The 20,820-nt window shown below is 38.9% G+C and overlaps 1 protein-coding gene across 2 annotated transcripts in view; it reads right to left on the bottom strand.

The window, feature by feature from the left end:
• Positions 1–1,676: 1,676 nt before the first annotated feature.
• LOC136866472 (uncharacterized) overlaps positions 1,677–20,820 on the bottom strand; it is a 69,965-nt gene continuing 50,821 nt past the window's right edge. For both annotated transcript variants that reach the window (XM_068226741.1, XM_067143464.2), the window contains exon 6: positions 1,677–6,740. In XM_068226741.1, the coding sequence (XP_068082842.1) occupies positions 6,637–6,740 (104 nt within the window). In that variant the 3' untranslated portion in view covers positions 1,677–6,636. The remainder of the gene's footprint in view (positions 6,741–20,820) is intronic.

Here is a 20,820-nt window from a genome sequence, read left to right as displayed (position 1 = left end):
ACTTGACCAAGCAAATTGGCTGTGTGGTTAGGATCGTGCAGCTGTGAGCTTGCAGTTGCGAGATGGTGGGTTTGAACCCCATCGGCAGCCCTGAAGACAAATTTTTGTGCTTTCTCATTTTCACACCACATAAATTCTGGGGGGCTGTACCATAATTAAGGCCATGGCCACTTCGTTCCAAGCCCTAGCCCTTTCCTATACTTGAGTCGCTGAAAACCTTCGATGTTTTGTTAGAGTGACATTAAACCACTAGCAAAAAAAAAGAAAAAGTTGTGTTTCACAAATTGCATATGGATTTTCAGATGTTCAGAGTCACGTATTTTGACTGTTTATGGAACAAGTTAAATGAAACCAAGCTTCATTGGTAAAAAATATTCTGTCTAACCCTTCCTTTCCAGGATCATAGAAACCACTGAAACTACTCGCAATGAAAAATCCTCTTATCTGCGGCTGCCAACTTCAACCCCTGAACGACAGCAAATTTAAAGATATAGAGATTTAGCTACTTTCTTGCTACCCTACGCACTGTGAAGACAGATACGCCAGTCTGCTGTGCCATTTGCTGTATGGATTTACAGGGACTTTTATTATGGAGCCTGTTGAAAATTAAAGTTTCTCTTCCGTTAAAACTTGCAGTCTACTGTTCTTCGGAGCATTAAATATGGCACCACAGCTAAGAAATTTACTTATTAAATCTTGCACAGTATCAAGATGCAGTAGAAACTGAATCAGAAAGTATTTGAAAAATAATATCCTCACTGCATTTATGTATTTATCACCTTCCTTGAAAACCCACTCCACTAAAAACGTTCGCTTCTCTGTACTAATGGATGTTCGTTGAGTGTTTGGCCCAAAAACTTTCCTATCAACACAATGTAATCAAAATCTTGGCATCCACCCTTTTGCGCCAGGACAATGGCCAGGAGCAAGTATATAAAAATCACGCGCTTCATTTGTTTTGATGAGAAAGTAGCATGTTCGCAGCACCTCCAGCAGCACCACTGACCTGTAAACCTTTTGTAGAGAACTGCACTTTCTGCTTTAAGCCAACAGAGAATATTACGGTAGATAAACAATTATTTATCTGTAAATCTCATTGTACGAAGCCAGATAAATCTGGAATTATATTTTGGCTTGAAAACCAGATACACGTTGAATAGCTATCCATATTTGGGAAAAGGATGAGTCACAGCCTCTGAATAAATATGGTGAGAAGTGCTACCATCTGCCAAGCCTATTACAGGGACTTTGGACAGCATTACAATTTATAAATCTGCTTACACTACATTGAGACATCCTATCAAGGCAAGGTTAACAAGAAGGTTTTCTTACTCACTACATTGCACACGTCAGTAACAATCGATGAACAAAGCAAAAAGGAAGCTTCCAAACATAGACATTTTAAAATGGATATCCTGTCTATATACAACTAAATATGGATGTTGCAGGTGGCTCATACATGTATTTTTCAATATGTTAGATATTACCACAATAAATGCATGCACCATTTCAAGTGTAGCAAGTATGTGTGCAGACCTTGCTCCACATTTGTGTAAAGTGCGATGATGATTCATGTTGCAGATGGACTGTTCCAGCAGCGTTCAGCATGCCAACTGTATAAAATGTGAATGACAATTGAGGTTGCAGAGGAAAGATAGATAATGGATATGAGAAACTTGTTTTTCTTACACTGTATACTCTTAATCATATTACATTACATTATATAATTGTGTATATTTGATCTGTGATATAGAAAATTATTTTATTAACACTTAACATCTTTCACGCCTGTCAAAAAGACAGGTAATGGTTCATCTAGGCATGCTTCTAATTGCAGTCCTCCTAATGTTAAGGAATAAAAAATACCAAATTAAAATATCCATGAAATACTTGAATACAGCAGAAAGTCAATCATCACTCTCATCACATGTAAATTAATGATTAAAAACAGCTAAGAAATCAACGAGAAATACCAACTGGCTTTTCATTTAATTATTCCCAATATATTACCAAACTTACTTTATAAATTTGAACTTTTATTCTTACTGTTCTTTAAAATAAATGTTAGAATCATGTAACAATTTGCAGTTTATCTAGAGTGATTGACCCTCTTCTTTAGATCAACCCATTAATGCTGCATGTTCAATATTGAATACAAATGAATATGTGATGTTTTCTTTGAGAATTGAGAGCAAGGTATTCAGGCTGTCAACTGCTATTTTTTTTTGCTATTTTCTTTATGTCACACCGACACAGATAGGTCTTATGGCGACGATGGGAGAGGAAAGGCCTAGGAATGGGAAGGAAGCGGCCATAGCCTTAATTAAGGCACAGCCCCAGTGTCAATTGCTAAGAGTTTGCAAATACACTTTGCAAAATGCTCAACAGATGCTATCTAAAATAAGTACAGTCACTCAAAAGAAGAATGAGCCCATGCCATTGTACACTGAGGAACAACTGAATTAGAGACAGCTACCATTTTGGCTGTGGTCGGTCCGGCGAATGTAACAATCTGGCATGAAACACTATTGTGATGTCATCAGACCTTGTACTGGCCATGTGAACGACAAAGAGAGTACAAGATGGGTAAGATGTAAGATCTCAGTGCGTCTGATCATGCCCAGCTTGTTGGTGCCATACCTATGAGCTATTCCATCTCTGAAGTTGTGCAGGCAATGGGCCTTCCATGGGTCAATGTTTCCAGAGCATACCACTAGTATGTAGATTCAGACAAAACTGTCGCCAGGGCCCCTGCTATGGAGTACAACGTATTGTTGACAGAGGTCACCAATGACTGACTTGGATGGTAAGAGCAGATAGGCGGATCACAGTGTAACAGATTACTCACAAATTGAATGGTAAATAATAATAATAACAATAATAATTTTATATGGCTATTGCTAGCTTGGTGCAGCCCTTGTAAGGTAGACCCTCCAATGAGGGTGAGCGGCATCTGCCATGTATGGGAAACTGGATGTCATTGTAGTGGAGGATTGTGTTCTGTGAGGATGAGTTTTCTTTTTTTGCTACTTGTTTTACGTCGCACTGACACAGATAGGTCTTATGGCGACGATGGGACAGGAAAGGGCTAGGAGTGGGAAGGAAGCGGCCATGGCCTTAATTAAGGTACAGCCCCAGCATTTGCCTGGTGTGAAAATGGGAAACCACGGAAAACCATCTTCAGGGCTGCCTACAGTGGGGTTCGAACCTACTATCTCCCAAATACTGGATACTGGCCGCACTTAAGCGACTGCAGCTATCGAGCTCGGTTGAGGATGAGTTGGAGGGATGTTGGGGACAGTACAAACACCTAGTCCCCAAGCCAGGGGAATGAACAATTTAACTCTTTCCCGCGGATTGCGTAGTAAAGCGTACTCGACTTTCAAACTGACTTCCTCTGCCATCTGTCTGCTAAACATATAACTTTTTGGAACCAGTGAATTCCCTAAGCTTCCTAGATACTGCTAGCATGCACGGAATCCTAAAATAAAGTGTTCTTTTATACGTTTTCTTAGATAGAACAGACAGCTGACTGAATGTAAACACATTGCAGCAACATGGCTGCTCATAACCACTTGAATACGGAGGATATTTGTTATAAATTAGATCAATATGTTGACAAATGCAATGGTAGTGAGTTTGAAGTTGTAGGTAAGATAATAAAAATAGTATGGGAAGCATTTGGGACAGGATATGAATCTGAAAGAAATCGAAATACGGCACAGGACAGGAAATGTTCATTCAGGTACCGTCTAGTTTTAAAATATTAGGCCTACTTGTAAAAAAACATAACTGTCAGTTTTAATTCTTCAGTTAATTATGTTTCAGACTATGAGCCTCTACTTAATTACATAATAGCCTATTCCAACTAATGTCAGTTTATCTTCCAATCCCATTCAGTCAAAAATTGCTTATAGTTTGTATGTCCGAGAGGAAGCACAATTTGCTATCGAATAATATCTTCATCCGACTGATCCCGAAAATGAAATAAATTGGGATATTCTTGCGTTCTCTGCATTTCCAAGAAGATAAGAGCCCCATCATGTCCAGCAATTTAGACTGACTTCAACAACAAGCAATTTAACATTATGCACCATATTGGATTCTTCCTGATGTATCATTCTGAACAGGGGGGGGGGGGTCTTGCGTGTAATTAGGTGATCTCATTGTATCATTTTAGAATAACGATTGTGTATTTTCCATTGTTACAAAATTTGAAAGTGATATCTTAAGTGGTTTTTACAGAAAAAATTATTTAGTGAAGGTACTCCACAACTATACCTGACAAGCAAATTATTACTCTAGGTTTCGCCTGACACTGAGTCAAAGATATTCCATGGGAAAAGGTTAAGGTTAAAATCTCTGACCCAGGCAGGAATTGAACACAGGGCCTGTTGAACCAAAGGCGACTATGCTGACCATTCAGTCAAGGAGCTGGACAGTTCAATGCTGCATAACGTCGTATGAGCAACCATACCATTCACGACCACCATTCCACTCTGGGTACCACTAATTACAGCATGTCACAAGGTACAAAGAATGACATTGGTACAGGAACACTATCACTCAGATCTCAAAGCATAGAGAAAGATTGCCTGGAGAAATGAGTTGTGATACCAGTTTGTACACGCCGATGGCACTGTATAAGTGTGTAACCAAGCACTCGAGTCATGGATTCTCTTCTCAGCAGGGTACAGTTCAGGCCGGAGGAGGTGGTTGTATTATCGTATGAATGGGGACTATTCACATGGTACAGTACATCTGACAAAGTCTTTCACCGACGAACACAGGAAAATTGAAATAATAAATATGGTAGTTCAACCTATTCAATACAAGTAAATAAGAGATGTAGAGATTACATTCTTATTTAATTAAAAGTGGAAATGGTACCGGTTTCGACCCCAGTCTGGGTCATCATCAGCCGATTATAACTCGAAAAACAATGCATAAGTAAGAAAGAAGTTAACGGTCAAGTCCACACAATATCAGTTGAAGAGGCGGTATGACAGGGGTAGGCACTGTAAAATTCAGACAAAGTGGAATGTAAGTCACTTAAAAGAAGTAATGCGTAATTTTCCGAGCATCAGCACGGCATACGCAATGTTTGGCACTGTCTCACAATGTTTACGAAAAGCAGAGAACAGTTAAATGAGCCAGACTGCATACACCGTCAGGCACAAAGTCACAACACAATCCAAATATGAAGATCTAAAGTCATGAAGAAGCCGAAGATGAGCAACTCAACCGAAGTAACTTGCAAGCTCCAGAAGATCGGCGCGGTGTTTACAACGTCAAGTGCTGTAGTTTCATGCGCTGACGGAGATTGAAGGATAGATTAATGATCAAGTATTTGCTTAGTTCATGAAAATGTACCTATATATATATACTTATAATACGATTCAATATAATTGAATACGTAATTATGATCTTGAAGATTTTTAGAACAGTTGACGTGAAAAAACAATAGTGAATAGAAAAAATGGTAAAAAGCGCAATACCGGAAACAAATGAAAACGTGTATGCACAGTGCGCTATTTCTTGAATATAAAAAATTCAGGTTGTGATTAAAGTAGTCAAAGTTGGCGGACGCAAGGCATGAGTTTAAATTTGAAAGTGAGGGCCCAGAATGAAGGTGGCAAAGGAATTTTTTTTTTGTTCACCTCCAGCATGCAAAAGGGGACCTGTATGTACAGTATTACCACCCAGTCGCCCCCGAATTGTCATTGACTGGTTCGATGAATACCACATGGACATGAGGATGCTTGCCTGGTACCTAATGTCACCCGACCTCAATCCTACTGAGCACATCTGGGATGCTGTCGAGAGAGAGGTGTGAACCGCTGACCCTCCTCTGGACAATCTCTGTTAATTACGGGATGCTGTGCATTGGTCACGGAGCTGTACGACTTCCCATGCTTCCGATATCTTATTGAGTTGCTGTCAAGATGCACAACCATCATCATCAGGGTAAAAGGGGGTGCTAAATGCAACTAGCCAGGTATCTCTAGCTGGGTCGGGGATTTTAATTGCCTCTGATTAATTATTCTGGCCCGGGGACTGGGTGTTTGTGTTTGTCCCAACACTTTCCTCTTCATATTCACACAACACACTACACTACCAACCACCACAGAAACACACAACAGTGATTACATCCCCCCTTATAATGTTGGCATCAGGAAGGGCATCCGGCAGTAAAACAGGGCCAAATCTACATGTGCAACACAGTTCGCACCCATGGCCCCACAGGTGTGGGAAAAGCGGTAGAAAAAGAAGTAGATACAAACCCTGTGGATACCCACAGCAAACATATCTATAGGTTCAATTGTTTCCAAGAAAAGTGTATCTGCAAGACTCTTCTAAATTACCATGCACCCATTTTGTTTTTTTTGTTTTTTTTTGAGTGACTGTACATATCTTTGGATACCACTGAAATATATCTCAAATATGATCTCTGAACTGGATGACATTTTAAAGGGCAACTCTGGGGTTCCTAATGTTAGATGAACAGACGAGAGTAGTGAAATACATAAAGAAATCAATTAATCAACTTGAAGGTGGAAGAAAACAATGTAAAATATCTACATTACTGTTTTGCTATTGCACAATGAGACCATTTTACAACTAAACATGACAGGCTCATTTTAAAGTCTTTCCCCACCCATCCCATATGTCCGACTCGGATGCGATGATACCATGGTAGCTGAAGAACAGTAGCACACCCTTCTCTACATCATCCTCACCTGAAAAACAAACACAATACATGAACAATGTAACAATTAGATATTTAAGAAAAAAGCTTTCAGGACCTGATCAATCAATCAATCAATCAATCAATCAATCAATCAATCAATCAATCAATCAATCAATCAATCAATCAATCACTACTGATCTGCATTTAGGGCAGTCATCCAGGTGGCAGATTCCCTACTTGTTGTTTTCCTAGCCTTTTCTTAAATGATTGCAAAGAAATTGGAAATTTATTGAACATCTTCCTTGGTAAGTTATTCCAATCCCTAACTCCTTTTCCTACATATGAATATTTGCTCCAATTTGTCCTCTTGAATTCCAACTGTATCTTCATATTGTGATCTTTCCTACTTTTAAAGACACCACGCAAACTTATTCGTCTACTAATGTCATTCCACGCCATCTCTCCACTGACAGCTCGGAACATACGACCTAAAACTAAGAAACGATGTTAGGTTTTGGTCCACCCAATCAATATACATCGCTTTACAAGTGAAAAACTATTTAATTAAAAAACATAAAATATATAAAATATTTTCACTTGTAATGTGTATTATTTGGGTGGACCAAAACCTAACATTGTTTCTTAGTTTTAACTGTATCAATACAGATCTATACGATGAAGTTCGTAAATTGTACATACCACGTAGTCGAGTAGCTCGTCTCCTTTCTCCCAAGTCTTCCCAGCACAAACTTTGCAACATTTTTTTAAACACTACTCTTTTGTTGGCACATCAACAATTAACCAATTTTATTTGTGTCAATATTGTGATATTCTCTTGTAATGCATTTTTTACTGTGATCCATGATGGGACTAATAGACAATGTTTTTTAACGTCATCTTTTGTTAGATACAAGTACAGTCTTGAAATCATTTTAAGTGCCATTAATCTTGTGATCTAGTTTTTATTTCAAATCCATTTGACCATTTTCAAATGTCAAATGTTTGGACTTTTAAATGTGTACATTAGTGTATTTTATGTGTTTGTATTTGTAGTCTTAACTCAGGAGGTTTAACCCCCCCCGCCTCACCTTTTTTCGTTTATGATGTAATTTTATGATTAATAGCTGATGATGATCGCTATCTATGGTCAAAACTAGTACTGTTTGAGAGTAAACTATGTACTGATTAGATGGATAATAAACTAAAGTTTTTGTAAAAAAGTAAGTCATATCCATGAAATTTATTGCTTATACCACACGCAAGCACTCACTTGTAAGTCTGCTTGGGCCTCGGCTGTCTGCCTCATGATGTCACAGCACAGAAGGAAGTGCGGGTGAATTATCCCCTGAATTGGCCTTATAATAGTCTAGGTACCTTGTAAAATAAACACACAAGTTCAAAATTTTTTGCTGCAGCTTTTGTCAGTGAAGGATAGAAAAAGAACTGTAGTGACCTTTATTGACAAGTACACACTATCATGACGTAAAGGCATGGAGATAGGTGAGACAAGAGAATGGAAAAAATGAGTGGGTATGTAATGTTAAAGCTGGGCGCTTTCCTACACCTGAGCACCAGTTGATGACCATCTTCGGAATCTCTAAAGGGAAAGATAGTTGGAATATAGAGATAAAAGTTTATTTGAGTAGCCATAACTACATGAACTGGTAGAAATTTTTAAAATTATATTTTATTATTATTATTATTATTATTATTATTATTATTGGGTACCTTCTTGTAATGTGTTGGTTCTTTTGCTCACTGTCCACAACACAGCGTGAAACACAAGATGCAAAGTGGGAAGACCACGCGGGACTGTTTTGAAGAACTACGCTTCTGCGCGTATTACCATCAGTGAGCCCAATAAAAAGCACTTCAAATAACTGAAGAATATCTGTAATCGGCCAGCAATAAAGGGGGAATATCAGTACGGCCTCTAAACTGTTACAAAATTATCATTTGCACCGTGCAGGAGTGCGTGCTTAATGGGAACTGTTGTACTTCCTAATATCCGTCAGCCAATCACAAACTCCCCACTCTTCCCTTGGTTTCAATGAGACAATTACTTTTGTATTAAGGTCTCCGATGGAACATAATGTTTCTCAAACAGCTTACTCTGATGGAATAGGATACATTTATAAGCAATGAATTTCATTGTCAAGAGTCCATATTGATGAGTATAATTTCTTTCTTAAAGAAGGTTCTTTTTTATTAACAACCTAATCAGTACAATATTTGTAACTAAGACTAGTTTTGACCGATAAGAGCGATCATCTTCAGCTATTCTTAGAAAGATAGTCTAAGATAGAACATAGCGTCTAAAAATTTGAACTGAAAGTCAACTAGGACCGTAATCTTAAAACTATGACAAATGAATTAATTGAAAGGAAACACACACATAATAATAATATTATTCTTCCTCAAATGACTGAGGTTGCCAAACTGACAAAGAATATCATACAATATCAATTTAGTACAGAGTAAAAAAACCATCATTCTACTGATAATGTACAGAAAACAAAGAAGCAGCAGATAAATTACTTTAATTGATTTAATTAAGTGAATGGAGCGTAAAGGTGATGCCTCAAGATCGCTATCAAGGCTTTCAATGTTTGTATGCCGCAGCTCACGATGGTCTCATTCGGTACACCAAAGCGTCGTAAACAGGTGATCAGTAGTTTAGAAATGGTGCCCCTTGCATCCAGCATGAGCCCTACGACCTCGATGTTCTCAAGGTTGTACTTATTGAAGTAATATGGAATGGTTGGTGAATATATCCTCTTTTATTTCTTCATCAACTTCAATGGGCTGTTGTGCATCTGCTTCAAATCTGACAGTCGGTTCGAGAATGATATTTTTTCCCCTCGGGTTTGAAGGCGATCATGTTGATTCGTCTTGTCTCACCGTCAACTGCGTGGCCATGGACCTCTTCATGTACTAGATACCCTTTACCATGTAGCGTATCGGCCAAGGAAGACCGCATGTGATGGTGTCTGGTGTTCTGTAGGCATTTGCCGAATGGGCAATATCCTAAGACATGTTGCCAAAGTTTCAATTCCACTGCATCGTCTGCAGTGGTTACCGTCTTTAGATCTGTCTGATTTAGTGCGCACAGGAGCTACATTCGCTGTCATTTTGAGAGCATCTTTCCACTCGGTGCTTGTGAGTCCGTCCTGTTTTCTTATCTACCAGCTGGCTGGAATAAACTCTTGATATACGCATACACCTTTGCCTTTCTGGTTTAATAGGCACCATTTTTTATATTTCTGGTCTCTAAGAGATTTCCTGAGTTTCATGGTGTCCAACAGGCCATCACGCACCTGCATTTTAGCAGCATTTTCGGTGAGACATTTGATGTTAAGGGTGGACACGCAATGAGCAGTTTCAACTTTGAGGGTTCTCGTTGCTTCAATGTTCTTATTGCCAGCTTTCTGGAGGATGTTACAGCTATTGATCTGTTGTAGAGTTGCTTCCCACCTTGCACGAAAAAGACCCAGACCTTTAACCGCTTCGGCAGAATAAATCATTGCACAAGGATGAATTTTAAAATCAGGATTTAACCAAGGAGAAGTTGCCTGGGCGTTTAGTTCCTCTTGCAGTAATGTGATAGATTGCTTAGGAAGAAATACAATAGCATCAGCGAAGTTAACTCCCAGGTATTTAATGCATTCAGATCCGGAAATGCACTGTATAGTTGTTCCGTTTGATATGCATAGGTTCCCCACTGCTGATTTTTCCTTTATTAATGTCGTAACTATTGATTTGTTTGCGTTTATTTTCAACCCTAATTACTGAAATATCTCAGTTGCTAAGTTAGTGATTTCGAGAGCTGATTGCTTGTTTTTCCCAATTATTACAGTATCATCAGCAAAGCCCAAAACTGTCAGTGGAGTTAACCCATCACCATAGTGTATCCATATTCGGTATAGATATATTGTTTTCACTGAGTTCTCTAAATATGTGGTCAGTAGCGATATTGTATAAGATAGATGACAATGGGGACCCTTGCATTACACCATGACGCAAAATGGTAGGTTTAGTCCTTCTCAGATTGACCTGGAAACAGGTGGAATTATTTTCTTGCAGATTACAAATTATTCTTGTTAACTGAGAAAGGCATTCAGAAGAAACAAGAGTATGTCTTACATGTAAGTGGCCGACATTGTCAAAGGCTTTACTTATGTCAAGGAAAATCATGGTTACATCATGCTTTCCAAGTTTAGCGTGTACAAGGATGGATCTCAGAATGGCAGTGTTAATGAAACAACCGGGTGACCAAGTGAAACCTCTCTGATGCTCACTGAATTGCAAAAAAAGCCTCAAAAACCCTCTTAATAATACATTGTAATACAGAACATATAGTTATAGGTCTCCAATTTGACGGATTTAGCTTGTCTCCTCCTTTGAACAGCAAGACTGTACGAGCTTGATGGAAAAGTGTGGGAAAGAACCCAGTATTTAACATTATTGTAGCGATTTTTGCAATTACGTTAGATACTAGGTTGTCCTTGACTGCTCAGACTATAACATTGTCAAGACCGGGGGCTGTATCAACTGCCATTTTACTTGTCACATGAATTACCTCTTCCTTGGTTATTGTTGTCTCATAAGATTCATTGAGTGCTATCCGCTGTGCTTCATTCTTGCAGTCCGGATATTCCTCCCGTACACAATTATTGGGATTAGAAAAGATAAGAGGAGAAATCATCATCAACATCTTGAACACTTAAATTACAAGTCGGCATTTGTTGGTTGAGAACTTGCCTTATAGCTTTTCTCCTTTGATTGTAGTAGAGAAACTGCATTTCTTCGTACCTGTATTTATTGAGCCTCTTCTCTCGGTCCCTTTTGGTCGTGCATTCTGGGTTAGATTGTTTCTTGTAAGATCTTTGAATTAGAGCATCATTTTAACTTTCCTAGCTTCAAAGTATTTTGTGGCAGGGTGTTTTGGACCTGGGAGAAGGTTAATTGATTTGGACAAGAATTCGGCAAACCCAATTACGGCTGTGTCGAAATCATCAAATGTAATCCCATTATAAAAGCATATATTCCACTGTGTAAGGCCTTCTTTGTACTGATGCACAGGACTGTGTTCATTCATTGGGTCTAAATCTTGCAGTTCTCTCTCTGGTATATGTTCACATTCTATACTTCTGGTGGAGGGTTGCAGAACATGACTGATATCCATCCGGCTGTCTGGATGCAATACTTTGTCTGTATGTCACTGGATGAGCCCAACTTATATGTGTATTTATAGCTATAAATTCCATTTTTGTTCCGTATTGAAGTGCATTTATAAGAATTGACTTTTTTTGTATGAGTTCATATTACAAGCCACCATCAAACTTACTTATGTTACATTATTATCAATACTCTGTGGAAGGACTGCATACTGTCAGTTTTTGGATATCCATGTTTTACTTTCACTCAGTGTTTAGCAGTGCTACGCTTGAGACTTTTTAACCATTCCAAAGTGATCAAGTTTTTAAACATTTGTTAATATCTTCACTTTCATTTTATACTTTGACCAACAAGCACATAACTTGTTTATATTCTTTTAAGCATTGTATTTTTACCTCATCCTATTAATGCCACTTATTACTAAGGGTCTATTATATGTACTACATACTTGTATATCTTTGTACATACGACCTGTTTCAGCTGATGATGGTGTCCATAGACACCGAAACCGGTCATCATCATCATCGGTTTGCCCTTCCAGTGAGCCGGGTAGGGTGTTTGAAAACGAACGTCTTCCAAAGTTGCCTATTCAAAAACATTTCATTGTCCAAGACAGATTCCCAATTCCATCCTCTTCCCTCAGTTGGTCCATCCATCTTCTTCTTGGTCTTCCAGCTGGTCTTCTACCTATTATGCACTTTTCCAAATAAGCACAGGGTAACCTTGTGCTATTCATTCATTTAACCCCTCAGCGCCGACCTCTATACGTGGTATAGACCCTCTTTTCTTCCGTAGCCGCCGACCTCTATACGTGGTATAGACCCATACATAGTTTCACATTTACGCCTGTAGCGCGAAAAGTTTTGGAGTTACTGATATGCAAATTGTTTTGTTTCCAAGAAGACAGTTTCGGGTTTATCAGTGTTGTAAATAAGAATTGAAAATTCGTTATAATGTAGTTGTTTTTGCAAGGATAATTATTTGTTAGATAAGTCTGAGCACTAATCTCTTGCTTTCTTTAAAGTCTGTTTGCTTCATTCTTTCCCACAGAATCAAATAAAGAAATGATGATCTGAGAAGTTTGTCTTTTCGTGTGATGTTCTTTGCTCTGTTTGTACATTGGGAGTGCGGTTTATTTATTATATTTGTCTTTATTTCTCAGCTTGTAATATTTTCGTAACTCTCCACGAGCGTTCTGTGTAGGCATCAGTTAGTGCTGCTTTCTGTCATACGATACGAGAACCAGTTGTTCATGGTATATATCTCGTTTGAAAGACGCTGTCTCGACCTTTTATCTGAAATATGTATCGAGTTGGTTTGTTTCGTCATAAATGTTATTCCCCTCATTCAGTTTCGTCCTGTTGCTTTCGGTCTCGCTGCAGCTTCATCAGTCCGTGTCACGCACCGCGCTCAGCCGTAGTATGACTGACAGTAACGTGCTTCAAATATTGTATAATTCAGATGAAAGTTTAGTCGGAAGTAGTAGTGATAGTATAAGCAGCAGTGATAATGAAATAGATGATGTAGCAGTGGTAAATGATGAGAGTGACGATGAGGAGGAAACAGTACTTGGAAATTTCGTGTAAGAGACTATAGATAATTATACAGGTCAAAGAGAAGTTTTCAACGGTGAATTCTGATTGCTAAATTCTCTAATAATACTCACACAGGTCACAGAGACAAATATTGAGCAATTACCTTATCGGGTTCAGCTGGTGAAAGGTTTGTTTACAAAATACGCTCGGGAGGGAGGGGAACGAAATATTCAAGGCCGGCGCGCATCAGATAATACAGTTCCAAGATTGCAGGAAAAACATTTTATCAGGAAATTAGCACCCAAGAGTTGGAAATCCAAACCTCAGAGACATTGTATCCTGTGTTCAAAACACGGCGGAAAGAAGACGTCAGTGTACTGCTGCCAGGAGTGTGACTTGAGTCCCTGTCTCAAAGAGTGCTTCGAACTCTATCACACAGAACTAAATTACTAAGGAAATGAGAAACAATTATATTATTATCTGCATGTACATAGTTCTGTCATAAGGAATTCCAAATTTCGTGAAAATCGGGCTACTCTTATACTTGTAGTAACGCTTTAAGTGAATCGATGTATTTCAGTCGCGCGTAGTTGAAATCTCATCCGGCCGCGGGGTAGGAAGCTATTTAAATGGCTGCGACACTGAGGGGTTAACATGCCCAAACCATTTAAGCCTAGATGACCTAAGTCTTTCCTCCATCGATTCATTTAGACCTAGGTTAGATCGGATCTCATAATTTTTCACATGATCAAGTCGGGTCTTTTGGAGGGCAGTTCTAAGAAATTTCATTTCACAGGCTTGAATCCTACTACAATCCTTTGATGTTAGTGTGCAGGTTTCCAGAGTATATGTAAAGGATGGGAATGAAATATGACTTGTACAGGGTCATTTTTGTTCTTTGTGGGACCTTCTTATCCCATAGTAGGTGTCTAACATTACTGTAAAAGTTAGAGCCTTTGGTTACTCTGTTTGTTATTTCTATCTCAGCTCTGTTATTACTAGCCATTACGCTTCCTAAATAACTGAATTGGTGTACTACTTCAACTTGGTGGTCCTGTATTTTAATGTTGCAATCTGTATTATGTCTGCTGATTTTCAATGCTACTGTTTTTGATGGTTTCAATTTCATTCCGTAATCATCAAACTAATTACACTATGCATTCAGATTATTTTGCACTCCCTTCTCTGTTTCATCCCATATTGCCACATCGTCTGCATACACCAGAGCCTGAAGAACTTTATTACCTTTTCCTTTTAGTTCCTTTAAAATGGTATCCATAACTGCTATGAATAGAAGAGGTGATAAGGCACTTCCCTGTTGTACTCCTTTGGTTGTATTGAACCATTCAGAGTGATCATCTCCAATTCTGACACAGCTTTTACAATTAGTATATAGCATTTGGATCTTCCTAATAAGGTACTCCGGTACACCAAGTTTTCTAAGACTTTTCCAAATAGTTGATCTAGGAACATTATCATACGCCTTTTCAAGGTCCATAAACACAATAATTAGGTCTTTTCCTCTTTCCCAGTGTTTCTCTGCCAACATCCTCAAAGCAAATATCAGATCTGTTATGCTTCTTCCAGTCCTAAACCCATGTTGTTCCTCTTCTAAGATAGGCTCTAGTATATCCCTTACTTTGGCTTCAATGATCTTCTCCATAGTTTTAAGGCCGTGTGATAAGAGGGTAATGCCTCTGTAATTTTCACTTTTCCTTCTACTCCCTTTCTTAAAGATAGGATCCATCACCCCTTTTGTCCAATCTTCAGGTATTTTGTTATCCTTCCATATTGTTCTGAGAACTCTATACAGCCACTGTATTCCTGGCAGACCAGCAGCTTTAATCATGTCAGCTGTAATTTCATCAGCTCCTGCTGACTTACCACTTCTCATCCTGTGGAGAGCTTGCTCTACATCTGTCCATGTAATTGGGATATCTTCCTCTATTGTTTTCTGTCCTACATCCTCAACAGAGATCTCCTTAGGGCCATTTAGGAGCTTGTCAAAATACTGCCCCATTGTATCCGTGATATATTTTATATTGCGAACTATATTCCCATCTGCCGTCTCCAGAGCTGTAATTGCTTCTTTATCTGATCTTTTACTTTTTACTATTCCATATATCATTTTCATATTCCCTTTACTGTCTTCTTCCAGTTTAGTTGTAAATTCTTTCCAATTTTTCTCTTTTTTCTTCCCGTACAATTCTCTTGACTTCCAACTTTCTGTATCTATATTCCTTTGCCATCTCTTCCAATTTATTGTTGTCTATTCAGTCGCTGTTGATTCTTCTGTCAGACTTAGCCACATCAAGAACTTTTTTGGCTTTATTCCTTTTCATTACGGCTCTTTTCACCTTATCATTCCACCAAGATGTTCTTTTCTCTCTCACTCTTCTGCTTGTTCTTCCACATATTTTATCTGCACTACCAACCAGACTTGCCTTAAAATCATTCCATTCTTTATTACCTTTCTTTGTGTCTGTTATTGGTATTTTAGCTTTGATTTCCTCTTGAAACTGCTGTTTGACTTCCACATCTTTCAATTTCCAGCCTTTAATTCGTGGTTTTTTCTTCTTGTTTACTTTAATAATAGGTCTGCAATGAAGAGTCTATGGTCACTATCAAGGCTCTCACTAGGTATCTCTTTTACATCATGCACCTTTTCTCCACTTGACCTATCTGTGATGATAAGGTCTATCACTGATCTATACTGACCATCCTAGCTGTATCTCGTTATCTTGTGGCTATCCCGTTTCTGAAACCACGAGTTCTTCACCAGAAGTTGGTTTCGTGTACATAGATCAAGCAGAAGTTCACCCTCCTCATTTCTATTACCAAATCCATATGGACCAATAATGCCTTCATAACTTGAAACTGGTACTGAATAAAAAATGTTGTGATCATATTAACAACTTATTATGTATTGAAAAAGGTGGATCAATCAAACTACCCTCTATTGTATGTTATCTCCTTTCAATATGGACCAGATATGAAGTTTTTAATGCTGTAATCTCTGCTGTCATTCGTCATGTTTTCCACAGAGGAATAAGTTAACATGCTCCTCATTCATGGGGAAGCAAGATAAAATGCGTGCGAGACACAACGTCTGTACCAGCAACGATATCCCGACAGGTGACACCTGACTGCTATGACAATCCGCCGTGTTGAAAGACACCTAAGGACAACAGGCGTGATTTCCAAGCAACCACAAGTCCGCGATAGGCCTGTTACATCAGGTGAAACAGAAGAGGCCGTTCTAGAGGCAGCTCGTAATAATCTACACATCAATAGAAGGGCGACTGCACGACAAGTGAACACCATCAGATCAAAAATTAGAAGTATGGCTTTTCAGGCGTTTGCTCTATTAACCAGCATTTCGTCTTAGGTCTGACACTAGACTCTTCAGAGTAGGATGTGTCAGACCCTACCCACTGATGCTGGGGTGTACGCAGGTGAACTTATCAGAAGCCTTTTATTAGGCACAGTCTGATAACTGTATACGGGAGGTAAGACTCCACAATGGAATTAATGCCCGCCTAGCAATTCCAAATGGAAATTCTAAGTTCCCATGGAGGGAATTAGATATTTTTCCACCAATAGAGCATATCAAAATCAGATAAAAAATTAGAAGTATGGCTTTTCAGGCGTTTGCTCTACTGAAACTGGTACTGAATAAAAAATGCTGTGATCATATTAACAACATATTATGTATTGAAAAAAAAAAAAACGACCGAGAGGATTCGTCGTGCTGACCACACGACACCTCGTAATCTGCAGGCCTCCGGGCTGAGCAGCGGTCGCTTGGTAGGCCAAGGCCCTTCAAGGGCTGTAGTGCCATGCGGTTTGGTTTGGTATGTATTGAAAAAGGTGGATCAATCAAACTACCCTCTATTGTATGTTATCTCCTTTCAATATGGACCAGATATGAAGTTTTTAATGCTGTAATCTCTGCTGTCATTCGTCATGTTTTCCACAGAGGAATAAGTTGACATGCTCCTCATTCATGGGGAAGCAAGATAAAACGCGTGCGAGACACAACGTCTGTACCAGCAACGATATCCCGACTGGTGACACCTGGCTGCTATGACAATCCGCCGTGTTGAAAGACACGACGAAATGCTGGTTAATAGAGCAAACGCCTGAAAAGCCATACTTCTAATTTTTGATCTGATTTTGATATGCTCTATTGGTGGAAAAATATCTACTTCCCTCCATGGGAACTTAGAATTTCCAGGTGAACACCAGTCAGCCATCTGTCTGGCGAATAATGCATGAACACAAATTTCACCCATACCATCTTGAGCTACACCAAGAGCTCCATGGGCGGGATTTCGAAGCTCAAATAGAGTTCTGTCGGTGGCTATTAGGCAGGCCGGACAATGATGCAGCATTCGTATCACATATCTTGTTCCCGGACAAATCGCGCTTCCACAATAATGGGAATGTTAATTGCTACAACATGCACTATTGGAGTCCAGACAATCCTCAATGGGTGCGACAAGCGGCCCATCAAGTATGATGGGGAGTGAATGTTTGGTGTGGAATCTTGGAGGATCGCCTGACTGGACCTTATTTCTTTGAGGACCATTGGACGGGTCCCATTGCTACTGATTGCTACTGTAGGATGTGCCCTTGCACAATCGTTTGACGATGTGGTTGCAACAGGATGGAGCTGCACGACATTTGACTTTGCCAGTTTGTGATCATCATCTGAACGAGGAACTGCCAGGGAAATGGATAGGACGAGGAGGCCCTGCTTCTTGGCAAGCCAGATTACCGGATATAATGCCGTTAGACTTCTTCTTGTGGGGACATTTGAAGAATGTCGTTTAAACTCAAGCGCCAGAAAACCCCGACCAGCTCCGGCAACTCATCACGGACACATGCCAAGCATTTATACCTGGAATGCTTCAGCGCGCAAGACTCGAACCTCCCACCTGACCTGACATGCAAGCCCGCTCTGCCACGCCTTTACCAACTACACTGCGGTTCCATACGGCACACTGGGCAGCTTAAAGAAGTATTAGGTTTACTGTGGTCACAATATCAATTTAGTGTTTCACCAGCGTGTTAGGTTTATATTATCGAGAAGGCACATGCATGTCTTCCAGTGTTTAATGCGAGTATGATATTACAGCGTCCTATCATGGTGAGGCGGTAAATACCATGATATCCGGTTGTGTTGTCTGAGCATACCGGCAGGGCAGATGTTTTCAGGACGGAATGAATATTGTGGGTTGCATAAAACTACATTGAAAGGGGCAGCTGAATCACGCTGTATATGTAGAAAAAGGAAACGGGCTGAAATATCATAGTTGATACGAGCGCTGCCGAGGTGTCATTGTTTGACACAAACTTTTTCTCTCTGATGACCACCAAATAGAAAAGGTATAAACAATACAAAAACAAAATGGCCAGCACATAGGACACAATATAAACTTCATCTACAGTGTAAGAATCTTGAAAACAAAATCACAGGCCCTGGAGATAACACCATCCAATTTTAAAAACACAATAACAAATCAGAAAACCACTCCACAAACCTCTCAATATGTGTTATTTGGAAGATCTCCAGGGGAACGCTCTGTCAGGAATGAAAAGGATAACTTTTTCAACCAAAGCCACCTGTTCTCGATAGACGATTAAGATCGTTCAGTGTAGTCGATATTATAGATACTTGGTCTTGATGAACAGTTGTTCGTGTGAAAAATGACACTATCTTATTGTCCGTTGAATACATGTCAGAATAAAACTTAAAAATGCACATAAAAACTGAGGATATTATAGATATGATTCTCTATGAACACTATACTGCTGCATTAAAATCAAAGAGAGTCTAGATGTTAGGCTAGTAATGGAATTTTTTACTTTATAATCCACTAATGAGAACATAAAATGTGCTGCACATGAAATTTAAGTGTTTGGTTCAATCCTCTCAAAAGTGATATTGCTGTATTAGATTGAAAGATATCCTGATGTTAAGAAATTAAGTCATGTCCATCCGTATGGATGATGTGAAGGATATCCCTTTAAGTTCCAGTAGTACACTGTTCTGCAGCTATCAATTCTCTCATTTAAGCTTTCCATTGCAACCTCCTTTCTCACATCTTTGTTTCTCAATCTGTCTTTCCTATCATACTTCTAAGGTATATCAGAATTTCACTGGCTTGAATTCTACTCTCCTCCCTACTTGGCACTGTCCAGGTCTTAGCCGCAAAGGTCAATATGGATGCATAATACATTTTGTACATTATCTCTTTACACTTCCTTATTCCAGACAAGGTTTCTTACATTCAGGTGGAATGCATTGCCCTGTTGCACCCTCTTGCTAATGCTCTTATCAATGTAAAAGTTTTTGGAACCAAAAAAAATTAATGATGGTGACACACTGTAAAATTTTAAAGCTTGATTGCTCAAAATACCTCACTTCCATCAAAAATACTGTAACTGCCATAGCTCACTCAATTTTTGCGATAAAAATCTACGTTTGGTACCGTATCAAATTTTTCAGCATTTAACTTACTGGTGAATTTGAATGTAACATACATTATTACAAGTTGTCCATTTCATGACCGTATCGATGTTTAATCAAGAAGTAAGTATAAATAACCACCTAATCGATACTTTATTAATGCCTCAGGCAAAATTGAATAAAATTAAAACTTACAGGACATGTTTCGACCACTTAATGGTCCTCTTCAGCTGTATAAATAAAGAACTGAAAAGAAAAACATTGACAATAAGCACAAATAAAAGTTCTTTGGAGACTCCTTTGATAAAAATGGAGGTCGTCAGAATAGGTCATCTTGCCTTTCGTTCTTGTTTGGAAAAGATGTTTATTCTGCGCTGTCTAGAGGGTCTGTCTTTGAGCGCGACCTGGTGAAGTAACGATGTGAAACAGTTTGACAGTTCATGGAAAGCTCTGGAGAGAAGGGAAGTAGAGTTTCATCGTCATCTAAAATAACATGTGAGGGAGGAGGGAGATTGGGCTGTGCTTCTGCGATGTCGTGTTTGATTATATCTCTTGTTCGTCTAGTCTGTTTCATGTCTACCCATTCTAAGTATTTGCTAATATTCTCATATAAGATGTTTTTATGCTCGTTGTTTTCGTTGAGATTCTCTTCACCGTTTTCCAATTTATCAAGAACAATGTGGATGTTTTCCAGGTTGTTCATAAGATTACCTTTATTAATCATACAGATAATTTGAAGGTCCTGTTTTATATTGGTGAATTTGTGGTTGGACTCTTTCATATGGGATCCCATGGCAGAGAATCTTTTGTATCTTTCAGCATTGACGTGTTCTTGATATCTAATTGAAAAGTTCCTTCCAGATTGTCCCACGTAAGTTTTTTTACATTGAGCACAAGTCAGCTTATAAATACCCGATTCCTGGAATTCGTCATCTTTAAGT

This window comes from Anabrus simplex, chromosome 3, assembly GCF_040414725.1.
Source record: "Anabrus simplex isolate iqAnaSimp1 chromosome 3, ASM4041472v1, whole genome shotgun sequence".
Taxonomy (NCBI): domain Eukaryota; kingdom Metazoa; phylum Arthropoda; class Insecta; order Orthoptera; family Tettigoniidae; genus Anabrus; species Anabrus simplex.
This window is presented reverse-complemented; position numbering and strand designations above follow the sequence as displayed.